This window comes from Rhinoderma darwinii, chromosome 8, assembly GCF_050947455.1.
Source record: "Rhinoderma darwinii isolate aRhiDar2 chromosome 8, aRhiDar2.hap1, whole genome shotgun sequence".
NCBI lineage: Eukaryota > Metazoa > Chordata > Amphibia > Anura > Rhinodermatidae > Rhinoderma > Rhinoderma darwinii.
Window position 1 is genome coordinate 16,351,948 of NC_134694.1, and position 18,062 is coordinate 16,370,009.

At 41.9% G+C, this 18,062-nt stretch overlaps 1 protein-coding gene across 9 annotated transcripts in view; it reads right to left on the minus strand.

Annotated features, from left to right (window-relative positions):
- The window catches only part of IQSEC2 (IQ motif and Sec7 domain ArfGEF 2), a 216,165-nt gene that overhangs the window by 98,105 nt on the left and 99,998 nt on the right, over positions 1 to 18,062 (minus strand). For all 9 annotated transcript variants that reach the window (XM_075835305.1, XM_075835304.1, XM_075835306.1 and 6 more), the window contains one exon: positions 694 to 723. In XM_075835305.1, the coding sequence (XP_075691420.1) occupies positions 694 to 723 (30 nt within the window). The remainder of the gene's footprint in view (positions 1 to 693; positions 724 to 18,062) is intronic.

Consider the following 18,062-nt stretch of genomic DNA (forward strand, 5'->3'; position numbering starts at 1 on the left):
GAAGGTAGACATTGGAAATCCTTTGTCTTCCCTGTGTGCATTTTCTCTTAAGAAATAACTGGATTCGATAACAAGGAATCAGGAATACAGATTTGGTTTAAATCATAGTTCCATTTTTGGACATGCGTCTGTAATTTTTTTTTCTTGTAGTATAAAAGGCGCCGAGCAATGCCTGGAAATAGCAGAAAAACTAACAAGTCTTGTCTAAATCGAGCACACTCTGCGATGTTATGGTCTAGTGAAAAGACCAATTTAACAGTGAGATAATGTGCTAACAAAAGATTGTAATCTACGCAGTATAACGGTATTGCATCGGGAACGCGGTGTAAACTCTAGCAAGAGCACAGGACCCAAAATGGCAACACTTCCCAGCGTTCATTTCAACGGCACACGAGTACAAATATAAAAAGTAAACTATATCTAAACCCAAGGGGCATGCTAAACGGCCGCACAATGCTAGGATCCATACCCAACAACAGCAGGAGCCCCTACATGGGCAGGACCCCCTATAACTTTGCATGTCTATCTGCATCTGTAAAAAAGAATCTACCAAAAGCCAGAGTTTATGTTTGTGAAGAGTTGTATGGTGAATTTAACCTAATGTGGAGGCCATCTCTATAATGTCACAACACTGCCAGCATAGATGCCCAAGCAGAGAAGGAATAACGTGAATTATAGTGAATGCAAACTCACCTCACCGTCCTGGAGTTCTCTCCATCCGACCTGTAACACACAAAAGGATTACAAAAAAGGTTAATATGTGCAAGATTATATGCATTGGAGTATTTTTTTTGTGACATTCATGCTCAAAAAAAGGACTAGGAGTTTACCAGTGCCATTCCCCTTAAAAAGGTATATATGCCATATTAGGGTATATGAACATTATAGAAGGGGTCCTCTCCCTTCATGATCCCAAATGGAGATCCATTAAGAGCGTCCATGAGGCTGACGTGATAGCAGGTGACTGACGGCCGTTCCAGAAGCCAGACGTACGCCGATCAGATGAATGCCACAGTATGTAGTGTTTTCTAGAGAAGGGGTTGTCTTCATGAGACCACCCTTTGGAGGTCATTATCAGGAGTATACATAAGAGACTGGGCAAATATCAAATGGGCAGCCTGGTAATGGTCTGCCTCCCATCCGCTACAATTGTAATGCCACTAATAGAGGTAGCCTTGAGGAGATTCTCACCAACCATCATCTGCCGGGGTTGCATAATAGCCCCATGGCTTGCCTCTATGCTGTCCATGGTCTTGATTTGGTAAAAAAAAAACGTTGTATTAAAGTCTATAGTCCATTCATGAATTCTTAAAGACTGCGTAAACCTTTGTAATTGATTTTTATTAAAATATTTTTTTAATTTGAGATATAGCTTCTTATGTATCCAGGATACAAAAGAAGCTGTATCTTGCGCTCAAACCTGAATCCGTCAGGTCAGCGAGTCTGAAGGCTTCAGTGACAGTGCGTCCTGCGTGTCTGATACATGCAGGAGCCACCGGTTATCGATCCCTTCTAAGTTTAGAACTAAGATGTGATCGATAACAGGTGGCTCCTGTGTCACACGCAGGACACGCCGTCACCGGAGCAGTCAAATCCGCTGAACTGACGGATTCAGGTTTGAGCACTAGCACTATAGCTCCAACCAAAACATTTTTCAGATTCTAGCCAAACCTTTGACAAGAGTTCCATCAGAGCAATTTATAAGAAACCAAACAACAAAAAAATAAGAAATAGAGAATTATGTTCACTCCGAATAGTTTCATAGAAAATATAGGTATTTATGTACATGCTTATGTATGTATCACATATCATAATCCTATATCTAATCATTTGTAATTAAAAGTATTTAAAAACTATTTCCATTGGCGGCATAATATTTCCTCTAAGTACACAGATGGCAAAAAAACATTCTTGTTCCTTTCAGGCTGGGTTCACACAACCTATTTTCAGACGTAAACAAGGCGTATTAGGCCTCGTTTTACGTCTGAAAATAGGGCTACAATACGTCGGCAAACATCTGCCCATTCATTTGAATGGGTTTGCCGACGTATTGTGCAGACAACCTGTCATTTACGCGTCGTCGTTTGACAGCTGTCAAACGATGACGCGTAAAAATACAGCCTCGTCAAAAGAAGTGCAGGACACTTCTTTCAGACGTAATTTGAGCCGTTCTTCATTGAACTCAATGAAGAGCAGCTCAAAATTTACGGCCGTCAGAGAAGCCTCGCAAAATGCGAGGAGCATTTACGTCTGAAACGAGGCAGCTGTTTTCTCCTGAAACCAGTCTGTCTTTTCAGACGTAAAAGCCTGCTATCGTGTGCACATACCCTCAAAGTTGCATTATTAGCTTCCAGCTTCCCAATCGTCAAAACGTCCAGCTGTTTTGGTGGGAGGGACCCAAAACAAGTCTGTGTAGCATGGAGAGTCAGTCTCTTGTGTAGCAGACCAATTTTGCTTATGTATCCAAATATAAAATCAGTGGTCACCAAGTCAATTTAAAGTAATACTCCCTGTAACATACAGTATTTAGAATCTACAAAAAAAAAAAAAAAAAAGAAATAAGGATATTTTGTACAGGTATGAAATATTAGCTATATTATGCGCATGCAGTTCCAGAAAAGGAGATTACGCTTTACTCTGTTGTATATTCAACTGGACTAAGTGTTTTTGTCTACAAAGAAAAAGCAATAACTGGATTATAGCAAATTCAAGAAAACGTGCCAAAACCCATAAACCGAACCAAATGAATGTGCCCATAGTCATTGGATCCCAAATGCTCATGTGATCAGGAAAGTAACAAAAAACAAGAAGAATGCCAGTAGAAAAACAAACATTTAGCAAGCCAGAAGGTGCACGCGCGCGTGGGGATTTAATCTGTTCTGGCCACTTTCATTTTTTTATTTGAGACATCGTAGGAGTAGGTGATGCTGATACAGTAGGGATCAATGATTATTACAAATAAAAAATAGCTCTCCTGACAGGTCTGTTTTAGTACATACTTGTAAGCTGGAGCATATTTTTTAAGCGTGCTGCACTGTGCCATTCCTCTATTATCCCTCCAGGAAATGTATGAATAAATGGTCAACTGGGTGTTAACAAACCCCCTTGTAAAAGGGGCCTATCCCAATACACTGACACTATCAGCACTGATTGGACAGTGTCAGTGAGTGTAGGGACAACTCCCCCCAACCCCCAGTTATCAATTCATTTATACATTTCTATGAGGAACAGAGGAACGGCACAAGACAGAGTTTTAAGGAAAAGATGCTCCAGAATGGTAATATTATGAGGAATACTAGAACATACATGTCAGGAGAGCTGACAGGTAATATTTAAATGTGTTTTCTAACCACTAACTCTTGTAACATGTCCACTGCATATGCCACAAAGATTAGATCCTTGCGTGGGGGGGGGGGGGTCTTAATTGTTGAGACCCCCACTGATCCGGAGAACAGAGGTGTTCAGTGCCTGCTCCCAGTAGAGAAGTGGTTGCACATATACAGTCACTCTCCATTATAGTCTTTGATAGATACAAATATGGGGGACCAATCAGTCATACCCCTCTCATCAATCTGACTTATGTCATATCTAATGGAAAAGTAATTTGACGAAAACCTCAGTAGATGCACAGGTCATCTCCACTAAAAAGAAATACTATTAAAAAAAGAACAAAAAACTGTAAATATTACTTCCCTCATTCAACCTATTTGGTAAATTAAAAACTCTATTTTGTAATTTTCTTCCTATGGGACTTTCTAAAAAGGACAACCACTAATAACGGCCATTATAGCTCCTATAAAGGTAAAATGATAAACCTGCCTAGTGACACGGGGTGAAGACGTAGGTCACTGTAAAACTAGGCAACTCTCAGGCTTTTATGGAAAGCAGGTTGGCAACCCCCATGGGAGTTTGTAGTGGTAGCCATATTGGTTGTTACCGCGATGCAATACCAACCCAATCAGAACTGAGAATCCGATTGGATGCCAGAGGTTACAAGACGCGGTGCACACTGCTCAGGCTTCCCGCTATTTTCATCATGAGTGAACAGCCAGCTTTACTGACGTAGGATGTTGACAGTAGCAATGAAACTCTTGTTTACTCATGCCACCCTCGTCCCTAGTCTTATTGCCTGCCAATTCCTCTGGGGAATATTGCCATAGAACCCACCTCTGCTGTCTATCTAAATTTTAGACATGACCTTGCTTTATGGAAAATATGAAACATGTGATAAGAGATGTGGTCATCTACCAGGACCCTGGATGCCCACCATGAATGGAGATGGAAGTGTAGGAGAAAAATCTGACACACTAGAGTAAAGCACGGTCTGAGATGTATTCATACAGAGCTCTGTGCCCAGAGAAGAGGTGTGGGCGTCAGGACAGGCAAGAAACTCCTACTCACGCAGAATGATAACAGCCATAAATATTCATAACTACACCACTCAGTATAGGAGGAGGGGGGCCGCATCGCAGGATACCAGCAGGCAGGGAGAAGGAAGGAAGGATGTATCTCAGCTGGGCCACACACACACCAGAAACCCCAAACAATGCAACACAAGCCATCAGGGTAAAAGAGGCCAGGCACATGTATACAAAGTGTTAACTTAAAGGGACACTAAATTGAATCATATAAAAGTAAGGCTTATGGAAAAGTTCTACAACTAACAATCCAGACATAAGAGAATATTAGGAAGGTTCTCTAAAACGTTGACCCATTCGGGCTCCTCATCTACTAGAGCGGCTACAAAAAGAGACTCTCTATGGAGGACTCGACATGTCTGTGTGTTACATTGGAAAACCATTGATTTCAATGAGCACAATGTAATACTTCATTTCTCCTGTGGTGGTGCTGTAAGGTAATATGCTGCCAGGTTCCCCCGAAGATTACAGCTGATCACGCGATCTGATCAGTTTAAAGGGAGTCGGTCACCAGAACTTCGTTTTGAACTAGCAGTATGCGAATATAGTTCATGATAACCTGATTTTAAATGTTTTCCTTGTTCCCCAGGGTGCCTGCTTTGCATTAAAACCACTCTTTTTACATTTATGCAAATTAGCATTTCAGTGCAACGAGGGCGTGTCCGTTTCACCAAACCGCTAGCGCGTCATTGACCTGTTCAACCCACCCCATCCCTCCCAGCTGGATGTGATTGACATGGGCCAGGCAGCGTACTTGGCGAGTTCACACCTCGCCCCCATAGTGCACCGAATGCGCGCGAAGTCCTACATCAAAGTCGGCACATGCGCAGTATAAACAATATGTCCGCCGTTGTTATCTGCACTACTGCGCACGCGCGGATGACTATACTATACTATACTATACTATACGCTGATGACTATACAGTATGATAACTATATCAGCATACTGCTAGTTCAAAACAAAGTTCTGGTGACAGACTCCCTTTAATGGCGGGAGGATATTCTTTAAAAAAAAAAAAAGCTTTGAAGAACATCATAGCCAGTCTCTCCTCTGCTTGACGTGGCTGCCGATGAGAAAAAAATCAAAATACCACCAGTAAAAATAGCCAAATCTTAGAAATGTTGTTATTCTCTTTCAACTTTATCTGGGATAGCTGGTTGACAACCAATAAGGCCACCATTACAGCTACTACTATTTTTTTAGAGATTTTTCTACTATCAACCACCAGCCCACCATGACCTTCCAGAAAGATACATGTAACTCGGATTGCTCTGACTAGTCTGGTTTATTACGTCCCTTGTTTTTTACTCTTAAGAAGACAGTGCATGATCATTTCCAGCCAACAATATGTACCGTATATTGTTCATTTTCTCTACACGACCATGCTAAAGTCAAGTAACTATTTGATCCTACTGAGCAGAGTCAATACACAAGCCTGATCCATCCAAGTAGAATACTTTTACTTCACTTTCCTAAGGGGACCTTCCAAGCACAGCATGTCCACAGAAGAAGTTGCATGTATTAAGAAAAGTGAGATCCTGTTCCACAAACACTGACATCTCCCTGAGTAACATGATAAACTAAATTTCAGATTCCTTTAAAATCAGAGATGGGAGAATATACAGACAGTACAAAATCTTTTCTTTTATACATAGAAACAGGACTGATCTGAGGTCAGTTGTCTCATAACCATGAGTGGTGGTGGTGGGACCTCTTCTCTTCTATGGACATCCTAAACCATTACGAATAGAACAGAACTAAAATAATTAGAAGAGTCCGCTTCAAAATATTTGTTTTTGTCTTTTTATACACTTATTTAGCTCTACTTAACATTTATTTTTTTTGCTAAAATTACTTGATCTGTAAACTTGAGAGATTGCCATCCCTCACTGTCCCCAATGAGGCTCACAATCTAAATTTCCTTCAAAGACATGCGTCAAATTTTAATTTCATAGGAATCCAATTGATCGTATTTGAACCCAGGACCCCAATGCTGCAAGGCCACAGTGCAAACCACTGAGCCACCAAGCTGCTCTCGGAAAGCTCCCTATTAGGGTATGTTCACACGTAGTCAACAAAAACGTCTGAAAATCCAGAGCTGTTTTCAAGGGAAAACAGACCCTGCTTTTCAGACGTTTTTTGACCAACTCGCATTTTTCGCGGCGTTTTTTACGTCCGTTTTTGGAGCTGTTTTCATTGGAGTCTATGAGAAAACAGCTCCAAAAACGTCCAAAGAAGTGTCCTGCACTTCTTTTGACGAGGCTGTATTTTTACGCGTCGTCGTTTGACAGCTGTCAAACGACGACGCGTAAATAACAGGTCGTCTGCACAGTACGTCGGCAAACCCATTCAAATGAATGGGCAGATGTTTGCCGACGTATTGGAGCCGTATTTCCAGACGTAAAACGAGGCAAAATACGCCTCGTATACGTCTGAAATTTGGCCGTGTGAACATACCCTTAGAAATAGAATGTGATTCCAGGTAGCTGGTACTTTGCAGTTAGGTGGTTTTTGGTAGAAAGGTGTCACATATAATCTGAAAACCGCTGATGATCAACACAATAATCAAGATCAATTTCTGCCTTTGCAATTGTTGTCCAGGACAGAAAACAAGATTTGAAGAATGAAGTATTGAGCAGTTTATTTTGTTTGAGGCGGATATTTTTGCCAAGCTCAAAAACAAAGAAGAAAATGTAATTACACATCGACAGAGGACATTCATAACAACGCATGCCAAACCCAGCAGACACGGCCCGGCACATTATCAGCACAAATAGATTCTGCTTCGCGGGGAGGAGAAATTATTTAATTACAAGATAATTTCTTGGTCCAGAGTCCCCACATTTCGCAGCGTGAACTAGTTTGGTATACAAACCAGTTTCGAGCGATGCCAAGATCTACAGTATGAATTAAAAATTTTAATCGGAAAGTCACCCACTTTTATGCTGATTGGTGGATAGTTCTGACATGAAGTCCTTTTAGGAAGCGACAAGCAAGTGAAATGTGTGTAATGCCTAGGCATGAAATAGCGCTCTATGCTCAGTATATGCTGGGATTTCAAACACAGCACCCCACCTGTCCATGGGTTGTGTCTGGCATTGGAGCTTAGCTCTATTGCAATAAATGGGGCTGAGCTGCAATACCACACAACCTGGGGATAGGTGGGGCACTGTTTTCCAAAGACAGCAGTCATGTTTTTCTAATCGTGGACAATCCCTTTAAAGAGAACTTCTCCCCAACCTAGGCTCCTTTTAGATTAGATTATACCCAATCCAAAGTGAACTGTAGGGCACAAATGAAGACTCTAATTTGCCTTTTACCTTGGTAATTGGGGAACCAGAAGAACATTCCTCCAAATGAGTCTTTGGAAACAATTCAATTCTTAAAGGGACGGTCTACTTTTGACAAAAGTTCAACCAAACTATCAGGCGACCAGAACCCTTCCCTTGAAACCAGCTGAGAGCCACTGAACATGTGATAATTTCCGCCATACGGGATTCACTGAAATCAATCCGTGTTTGTGAAAAGCCAGAGCCTCTCTTTTCCGCAATTCTCCACTCTTGCTAATAGAGTAGAAATCCTCCATTAGGCTATGTTCACACGGGGTCTTTTGCCGAGTTTTTTGACGCGGGAACCGCGTCGCAAAACTCGGCAGAAACGGCCCGAGAACGCCTCCCATTGATTTCAATGGGAGGCGTCGGCGTCTTTTTCCCGCGAGCAGTAAAACTGCCTCGCGGGAAAAAGAAGCGACATGCCCTATCTTCGGGCGCTTCCGCGTCCGACCTCCCATTGACTTCAATGGGAGGCAGGAGAAAGCGTGTTTTATGCCCGCGGCGCTCAATGGCCGCGGGCGAAAAACGGCGCGATAATTGCTATTCACACGGAGTATTTTGGGGGAGGAATATCTGCCTCAAAATTCCGTTTGGAGCTTTGAGGCAGATATTCCTCCCCCAAAATACTCCGTGTGAACATAGCCTTAGAAGGGGGTCCTCTCTATTTACGCAATACGAAGAAAATATGCCTAAAATGGATAACCCGTTTAAAGCGATACTCCAAACAAAAACTGAAAAAAATAGCTATTGCCCAAAGTGGAGGTGCCCAGCCCCAAAATCTCACCTATGTACTCCATGATTGGGGTACATCCAAAGAAGTTTTATGCCATCTTCTGCAATTTGCACATTAAGGTCTGGGCCAGTGGTGGTCATGAGCCACCCAGGAACCTCTATGAAGAAATAATAATTCGTTATACAGGCTTCCAGGTGGGTTATGAACACCACTGCTTGGGACCTGTAACGGCCAGAAGACACGTAGGTATCGCCCAGATTAGAGAAACTACTTCGGGCAATAGCTGAATTTTTAGCTTCAAGAAGTTAGAGAAGCAGAGGAGTATGTCATGTGACCCCTCAGCTCTGCTGAATGTCAGTGGGCTCACAAATAGGGGGGCATATTTCACAAGTTGTCTCCTGATTGGCAAACCGTGCCCCTTAATTCAGAGCTACTAGATCTCCTGCACGAAGCGTGTCCCGGGACATGAGTACTCGACTCAAATCATAACTAGAGCACTGATGGTTATTGTAGCGTCTCTACATTGTTATCTATGTACCAGTCTTCCTAAATGTCCCCCATTACTTTAATGGCACTGTAACCTCATTGTTAAATACTGCAAAAGGAATTTAATTCCCTCTACATTCCCTCAGAGGCTTGGTGTGCCAAAAGTTTAACATGAAGTAATTAGAAATTGATGGCTCCATTATGTAACACGAGAGATATACTTGCAACTTTCCTCAAGGAATTCTGCTTCTGGCCTGTGGCAACCTCCCAAGCTTTAGGGCAGACAGGCTGGCACAGAATTACATGGCAGATGTACATTTAGCATGCTCACATTAGGTACACATCACAATCTGCCCATGCACCTTGTGCCCCGGCCATCTGCTATTAACAGGCAGGGTGCAGGTAAAACGGACGGAAGAAGACCATGTTCAGTGAAGTTTGCTAATTACAGCGGCACCCCAACAGTGAGGGCATCTGCTCGATGCGGAATACACCTGAAATAAACAGGGGAACAGATCATCTCAATGATACTAGGGTCCAGACCTTTCAAGCTCTTGAACAATAAAATGCTAGTCATATTTCTTAAAGGAACATGTCACGTTGAAAATGCGGGCAGCATGTTATAGAGCAGAAGGAGCTGAGCAGATTGATATATATTGATATAGAGCAGATATAGATAAATATCTATCGCTATAGGTCTAAATCTAAATTGCTATAGATCTATATCGCTGTAGATCTATATCTATATTGCTATAGATCTATATCTGCTCTATATCTATCTGTATATAGAGTATAACTTGTAATTCATTCATTTAAGCCTCTGCTCATTCTAGGCTTCGGAGTCCAGTGGGCGGTCCTAATCATTGATTGACTATCTCTGCATTCATACTCGTACAGGGGAGGCTGTCAATCACTGTGTAGGACCGCCCACTGACTCCTAAGCCCAGAATGAGCAAAGATTTACATGAATGAATTAGAAGTTACACTGAATATTTTAATACAAGTGTAATATATATGAATCTGCTTATCTACTCATGCTCTATTGCATGCTGCCCGCAGATCGGACAACATTTTCAACATGACACGTTCCCTTAAAAATAAAAATCCTTTACAGTGGAAGCCAATATGCCAATTTAGTAGAAACCCGCAACTCACGGTTATTGTCTTATGTCACATTCAGACTGAGGTTCCTGGGGTGAACCAGAGGAAATTATTCTGAGGGTCCATCCTTCATCTATAAAGAACACGTGTACATCCACTTTCATAGGATACTTGTGAATCAACTCATAAAAAAATGAGATAGTGACCAGTGATTGGCTCCTAATGTGGATACTTCTGTTGTACGGTCACATTGTTGAGTCAGAGCCTGCTTCCACCGGAGGATCCCTGTAGTACTCTAATATGCAAGGTTGGACTGGCACATCAGTCAGTAAAAAAGGTCAGAGATATTACATGTCCCTATTGTATTGAGCAGCAACAAGTTATAGGACAGATTGGTACAGAAGTAGAGAGGACCTTGCCCGTCAGGGTTTACAATCTACAACGAAACGGGGAAGAAGACAGAAGGTGACGGTAGAAGCTGGTTATGTGGTGGCAGCAGGGTTACTGCAGGTTGTAAGCTTTTCTGAAGAGGTGGGTTTTTGGGTTGCCTTTGAAGGTTTGGATAGTTTGAAAGAGTCTGATGTGTTGGGGTAGCGTGTTCCAGAGAATTTAGGACGCACAGGAGAAATCTTGGGAGACAATGATCTGAGGAGCGAAAAGGAGGTCTTGTGAGGACCATAGATTGTGTGTGTGAAGGTATTGGGAGATAGGGTCAGCCGTGAATGGAGGGGACAGGTATAACCAGAATGTTTAGGTTGGATTGCAGGTTACCCCCATAATCCCAACTACCCTATGTCCCGCTCACAGGGGTCATGGAAGCTGATCGGATCCCCAACGGGAAATGTAACACAGAACATATTAGTATATGTGGACACGACATTTAATGACTGTCGAACCCCTATAAATACAAGGAATATCCAGAAAACGTCTAAGCATGAAATGGCGGGTGTAATTTGGCTATCCATCGTATCAGAATATCTGAAGGCTGCCGCTGTAGGAGATGAGGTCTTCAATGAGGCGAGTGCTAACATCACAGGTTCACAGTAAGTGATCTGGTTATAATTTTGAGAAACCTGGATCCCCCCCCCCCCCATAAAAAAAAATGGTTGCTACCACTGTATGCATGTGATACAATATTTTTTTTCCTAGCAGTCGGAAACAGAGCTACTGCCGCATACATTCCGACCTAATCTACAATACTGGTAGACACAATTGTGAATTAATTATAAATTCAGAAATTATGGATATGTATACAAATATGTATCTCTACTACTTTGCTCAGACATCAAGACATTCCTAAGGATCCACAAATGGGACGGAGTTTACAGAACTATATTGCAACTGATCACCACAAGCCTCCGAGCTCCGTGTGCATCCCTGGCAGAAATTCAAGAAATGGCAGCGGTATGCTCAGCACGATATAAATAAACGCTAGAGCCGGTGACTCACTCCTTGGCACTCCAGAAAATCTACAAGCAGCATAGGATTCTTAATAAATCAACAGCAAGGGGACAAGCATTAACCCCTTATCATCCAGGTGCACGTCTATATAGAGCCTCCATACAAACATCATCTCCTACCTGAAACCAAAGAACTCTTTAATCCACATCTGTCCTAGATATTTTATGGGATGGATTATAAAGCACCAGGTCACCACCCTGACCCTATTACAATAATAGCATTTGCATACCTACATCAATAAGTTGGAATTACATTAGTAATCTGTAGCTGGTTTTTATTGCCGTTTCAATGTTTGCAGGTTCAGGGTTCTATCACACTATGTAACCCCCTCAGGAATATTCCAGCAAGGGTTCCCGATAAAACCAATAGAGATGTTAAAATAATTTGTCTACGACCTAAAGCAGCAGAAAAAAAAGGTAAGACAGACAATTTTTACAGGGAGAAGAAAGAAATTGTACGCATTACTATTTTGTACATTTCTAACTTTATTCTTTTATTGGCAGCAAAAGTGTTGCATAACAACTGAATACTTTTTATGCAAATCTCTGTTCGTACAACTTAGGGTCTGTTCACATCGACTACGCTATTAATTCCGTCAAAAACGACGGAACCCTTGCACAACAGAGACAACGGAAATTTGGCACCGGATCCGTCACCATTGAAATCAATTGTGATGGAAACCTATGGTTTCCGTTTGTGTCAGTCAGGGTCCCGTTCCGACGGAAAGCTCCGATGGAACGGGACCCTGGCGCAGTTGTGAACGAAGCCTTATTTTGTCAGGCAAACTGACAGACATGACAAAAACCATTAAAGTCAATGGATTCTGTTGGTAAACCGTAGAGGAGAAAAAACACAAAGCGCACACAGTGCATCAAATGATCTAGTAAACAAGCCACAGATACCGGTCAGTTCTGCTGACCTGGTTGGTTGTGCTGGGAGCACAACATCCTTGAAAGCGTGTTTTCAAATATTGCTGCAGCCTGGGTTCCGATCCGAATCCAAAGGGTCCAATGGTAAATGGTAATTTGCGAAGTTTGAGGGAAAAAACTGATTTTCCCTGGCGCTGCTAACTGGTAAAACCCTTCTTGAGTAGTGAGGATTTAAAACAAGCAAATGTAATATCAGATATTGTTTTATCTACTATGCATTTCAAGGCCGGACCGGCCTCTAAGGCTATGTTCACACGGAGTATTTTGGGGGAGGAATATCTGCCTCAAAATTCTGTTTGGAACTTTGAGGCAGATATTCCTCTCCCTGCACGCCGATTTTCGCGGCCATTATCGCGCCGTTTTTCGCCCGCGGCCATTGAGCGCCGCGGGCATAAAACAGCGAGAAATACACTTTCTCCTGCCTCCCATTGAAGTCAATGGGAGGTCAGAGGCGGTAGCGCCCGAAGATAGGGCATGTCGCTTCTTTTTCCCGCGAGGCAGTTTTACTGCTCGTGGGAAAAAGACGCCGACGCCTCCCATTGAAATGAATGGGAGGCGTTCTCGGGCCGCTTTTGCCGAGTTTTGCGACGCGGTTTCCGCGTCAAAAAACTCGGCAAAATACCCCGTGTGAACATAGCCTTAATCAGGTAATATACAAATGCAATAGCATTTGTATTGATAGCATTTGTATTTTACCTGATGAAGAGGCCGGTCCGGCCTCGAAACGCGTAGTAAATAAAACAATATCTGATATTACATTTGCTTGCTTTAAATCCTCACTACTCAAGAAGGGGTTTACCAGTTAACAGCGCCAGGGAATATCCGTTTTTTCCTCAAACTTCTCAAATGGATTCCGTTTGGCACGGTTGGTGTCCATCATACTACGGATCCTGCTCTCCATTTTTAGCATTATTCTGTACCGACAACAGAAGAAGATGTGAACAGCCTAAATTTAAAAAAAAACACTTGGGTGAGGGGGTCATTAGTGGCAGAAGCTAAACTTAAACTGATGAAATATTTTATGAGGAAGCTATAAAAAAAAAAACATGAGGTTCACAGACATTTTAGCGTCCTATTAAAACGTTTGTTTATTTTTACATGATAAAGTTCAGTCAGGACCCCGCTTCTCAAACAGGACCAAAACAATAAGAGTCTCTGTTTGTGTCCTGTTGAAAATATGGATCCTGATAGAAACTTGTCAAACGGACACTTTGAACTGTGACGGAAGCGCCATTAAAGGACTATAAATCTGGGGGGTTATCCGGGATGTACATTTTTTTTTTTTATCAGACGCTGAAAATGAAACAAATAATCCAAAAAAGCAATACTTACTTATCCTTGCACCTGGAAACCCAGCGCTGAGGTACTTCTAGCGGTTGATTGCATGCAGGTACCATGTGACTGCTGCAGCCGATAAGGTGTCTCGGTGGTGACGAATCATATTTCTGGAATACCACCAGATATACATCACATGACCGCTAAGCTTCCGGATTGGCTGCAGCGGTCACATACTACCTGCACATACAGAACCAGAGGGAGTAACGCCGGAGCCTTAACGGACGTTGGAACAGGATTCTCAAACGTGATGTGAAGGAGCCCGAAGAAGCTTTTACATTTTGGCTTTCAAAATGGGGGCAGAATAAGTGTATCAAGGACAAGGCCAGAGTCCCTGGTGTGTGACATTTATCAATGTCTAAAGGCAAAATGGTCTTCTAAATCGGGAACACATGCACAAGAGATCAGTGCTGGCACAGTGGTAGTGCCCATTTTAGAATATTAATGACATTTATCATGAGCTGGGCAAACTATTAATATGTTACTAAACTACCAAACCAGAGCCCAGTTTTATTAAAGACATCTTAAAGATATAGGAAAACAATAGTTTACATTGAGTTCTCTTTCCTTTGTTGACAGTGTCCCTAGGAAGGGAATGTGTCGCTAGAAATGTATTTATTTTCAGTTAAACAATTAGTATTTGAGTGATTACACATTGTTTTAATTTTTTCACAAGTCAGGAAATATTATAAAATTAGATTCTAATTTATAACATTTCCATGTGCTGGCCACTAGAGGGAGCAATTCCCAAAATTGCAGCATGGTCACTGTGGTAAAGCAACCTCATTTATTTATGCTGCAAATTTGGGTTGGACACACTCGCTGTAGTGTCCTCACACAATCCCCCCTCCCTTCTTCTGGCTAGTGCCAGGAAAAGGAAGGGTTTGAAGGTCTTCAAACCTCCTACACTGTGTGCCGCCATTTTCTGAACAACTGCACAGTGCTAGGATGATTAGATATAGGGCTCAGCAGAAAATATCACATGAACATACACGCACATAATACATACATCATACACGAACATAATACATACATTATACACGAACATAAATTACCTGCTCCTGCCGCCGCCTCCGCTGGTCTACGCTCCTCTTCCTTGCGCCTTCGCTTCGTTGAACATACGGTCGGAAGCCGCGGCCGGAAGTCGTCATCTTACTGTCCGGCAGCGGCTTCCACATGAAAATGGCGCCGGATTTCGCTCTACGAACGAGCTTCGTTTTGGTCTGTGTGGGAGCGGCGCATGCGCCGTTCCCACACAGACGGCGCACGCTTCTGAGAATGGAGCGGCTCCCGTTCGCATTCTCTATGGGGTTGTATGTGCCGTATTCCATCTCTGTATGTGTCGTTAATCAACACATACAGAGATGAAAAGAAAATGGCAGCCCCCATAGAGAAGTAAAAGTAAGAATACATTAAAAAGTAAAAAATGAGAACACCATTAAATAAATTTTTTGTTAATATTATATTAAAAGCAATATAATAAAAAAAAAAAAAAATCACGACACCTTCCCTTTAAGTGTGCAAGCAGCATTAGTACATCACAAGCTAAGTAGCGAACATCAAAAAGGTGCCAGTGTATGATCAATACAATCAGCTGTTATCAGCCACTCCTAGGTCACTGCCAGTTCAACAACCCCATGCACAGTGCCTGTCCTTGCAACGTTAGTAGGACGTCGGATTCACACGAGCGTGTGCGTTTTGCGCGCGTTGCAGTTCCGTGTTTTATCAGTGTTTGGTGCGTGGCTGCGTGATTTGCACGCATATGCCATCCTTATGACACGCGGTTTTACGGTTTAGAAAAAGAAATGAAGGAAGTGCTTTTATTTTTTCCTTCATTTCTTGATCTACTGTTGCGCGAATCACGCGCGGCACACGGAAGTGCTTCCGTGTGCCGTGCACGATTTTCACGCACCCATTGACTTCAATGGGTGCGTGATGCGCGAAAAACACCCAAGTATAGGACAGGTCGTGAGTTTTACGCAGCGGACATACGCTGCGTGAAAATCACGGACTGTCTTAACGGCCCCATTGACTAACATAGGTCAGACAGCGGAGACCGCTGTGGAACAAGGACGGAGTCTACAACCTGTAAAAGGGCTGAAGAGATTCCCGCCAACTAGATTTCCTTCTAAACTTGTCAGATGTTCCACCCTAATAACTACAAAACATTCTTCGAAAGTTTGGCCCCGGCGTTGGAGAGATTGACATTGCATAGATCACACAATCTCGCTTTGTAATTATTTCTGGTGGAGTCCTTCAGACTTCCGAATAAACCATTTTTGCAAGTGTTCTGGGTGCTGGGCATGACTGCTGGTCCTAACCTGGGCATGACTGCTGGTCCTAACCTATTCTGACTCAGAGGGATCCCTAACTGAAGAGCCTCTATGATGACCATAAGCCAATGGGCTATAGACTTTAAGGGTGGTGAGCATTTATCGCTATCTATCTATCTATATATTTTTTTATTATATGCATAATGTATAATAACATTTATTAATCTTTATTCCGTAGTTAACTCTTTAGTGACCAGCCTATTTTGGGCCTTAATGAGCAAGCGTTTTTTTTTATGATTTTCATCGTTGCATTCTAAGAGCCTAAACTTTTTTACATTTACGCAAACATAGCTGTGTGAGGTCTTGTTTTTTGTAGGATGAGTTTTATTTTTGTATGTATTTTGGGCTACATATAACTTCTTAACTTTTTTAGGGGAAGAAAGCAAAAAAAATTGCATCTTAAAATTATGCCATTTACCATGTGCTATAAATAACAGAACTGTATTTTGCGCGTCGTTACGACTGTGGCGATACCACATTTATTTAAAAAACAATTTGTTTTACTACTTTTGCACAATAAAACCTTTTTTTCCCCAAAGTTTTTTTGTGTTTGTGTCGCCATATTCGAAGAGTCATATCAATTTATTTTCCCACCAACTTAGCTGTATAAAGGCTTATTTTTTGTAAGATTACTTTTTATTGGTACTATTTTGCGGTACATATGACTTTATGATCTTTTTACTACATTTTTGAGATGGCAGGGTGTACAGAAAAAAAAATAGCAATTGTGGCACTACCTTTTATTTTTATAGCGTTGACCTTGCGTGTTTAATGACATGATAGTTTTACGGTCCAGGTCGTTACAGACGTGGCGACACCAAACATGTGGAACTTTGTTTTATTTTTTGCATAACAAAGCATTTTCTAAGAGGAAAATGTTTTTTTTTTGTTTTTTTTACTTGGAATTTTTTTTAATTATAAACTTTATTGACGCTTTTTTTTTTAGACCCACTATTTCTGTATTGCAGTGTATTATGTCTGTCAGTATAAAACGGACAGGCGCTGTTTAAGGGTATGTTCACAAGACCTACTTTCAGCCATTTTTTTGGCCGTAAATGCCCCAAAAAAACCGGCTGAAAATACGAGGGCTGAACGCCTCCAAACATCTGCCCATTGATTTCAATAGGAAAAACGGCATTTCGTTCCCACGGGGCGTTTTATTACGCAACCATTTGTAAAAACGTCACGTAAAAAAAAAACGGCCCGTAAAAAAGAAGAAGTACATGTCACTTCTTGAGCAATTTTTGGAGCAGTTTTTCATTGTCTCAACAGAAAAACAGCTCCAAAAACGGCCGTAAAAAACGCATCAAAAAACGCTTGATGCTTAAAAAAACGGCATAAAATGGCAGGCTGTTTTCCCTTGAAAAAAGCTCTGTATTTTACAACCGTTTTTTGTTAAGCGTGTGAATATAGACTAAGGCCCTGCATCTGGCAGGGTCTAATAGGCAAACAATGTGGGCAGACATGGGTGTTTTTTGTTAGACTCATGGCTGCAATAGAAACTAAAGACACCTCGCAATCATGTAGCGGGGTGCCCAATGGGGTGATAGAGTTAGTCCTCTCCCTCTGAAATCACTTAGATGCCCGGCACCCGCTCTACCCAAAACAGGACACCTGTGCAGGGTTTAGGACACAGCACTGTGAAAAGTCGTACTGAGGGTCATTAAGGAATTAAAGAACAATTCTTTGCCCTGCTCTTTTAAACACGGACTGCACACAGCTGTAGTATAGCTAATGGGGTTTTAGGACGTAGACAGTTTCCTAGTACATTATATGGTACTATAAACAGCCATGAAAAACTACAACTCGTCCCGCAAAAATCAAGCCCATTTATGGCTTTATCAACAAAAAAAAAAAAAAAAGTTATGGCTTTTGGAAGGTGGTGGAGGAAAAAAACAAAAATGAAAATACGAAAAATGGCTGTGGCGAGATG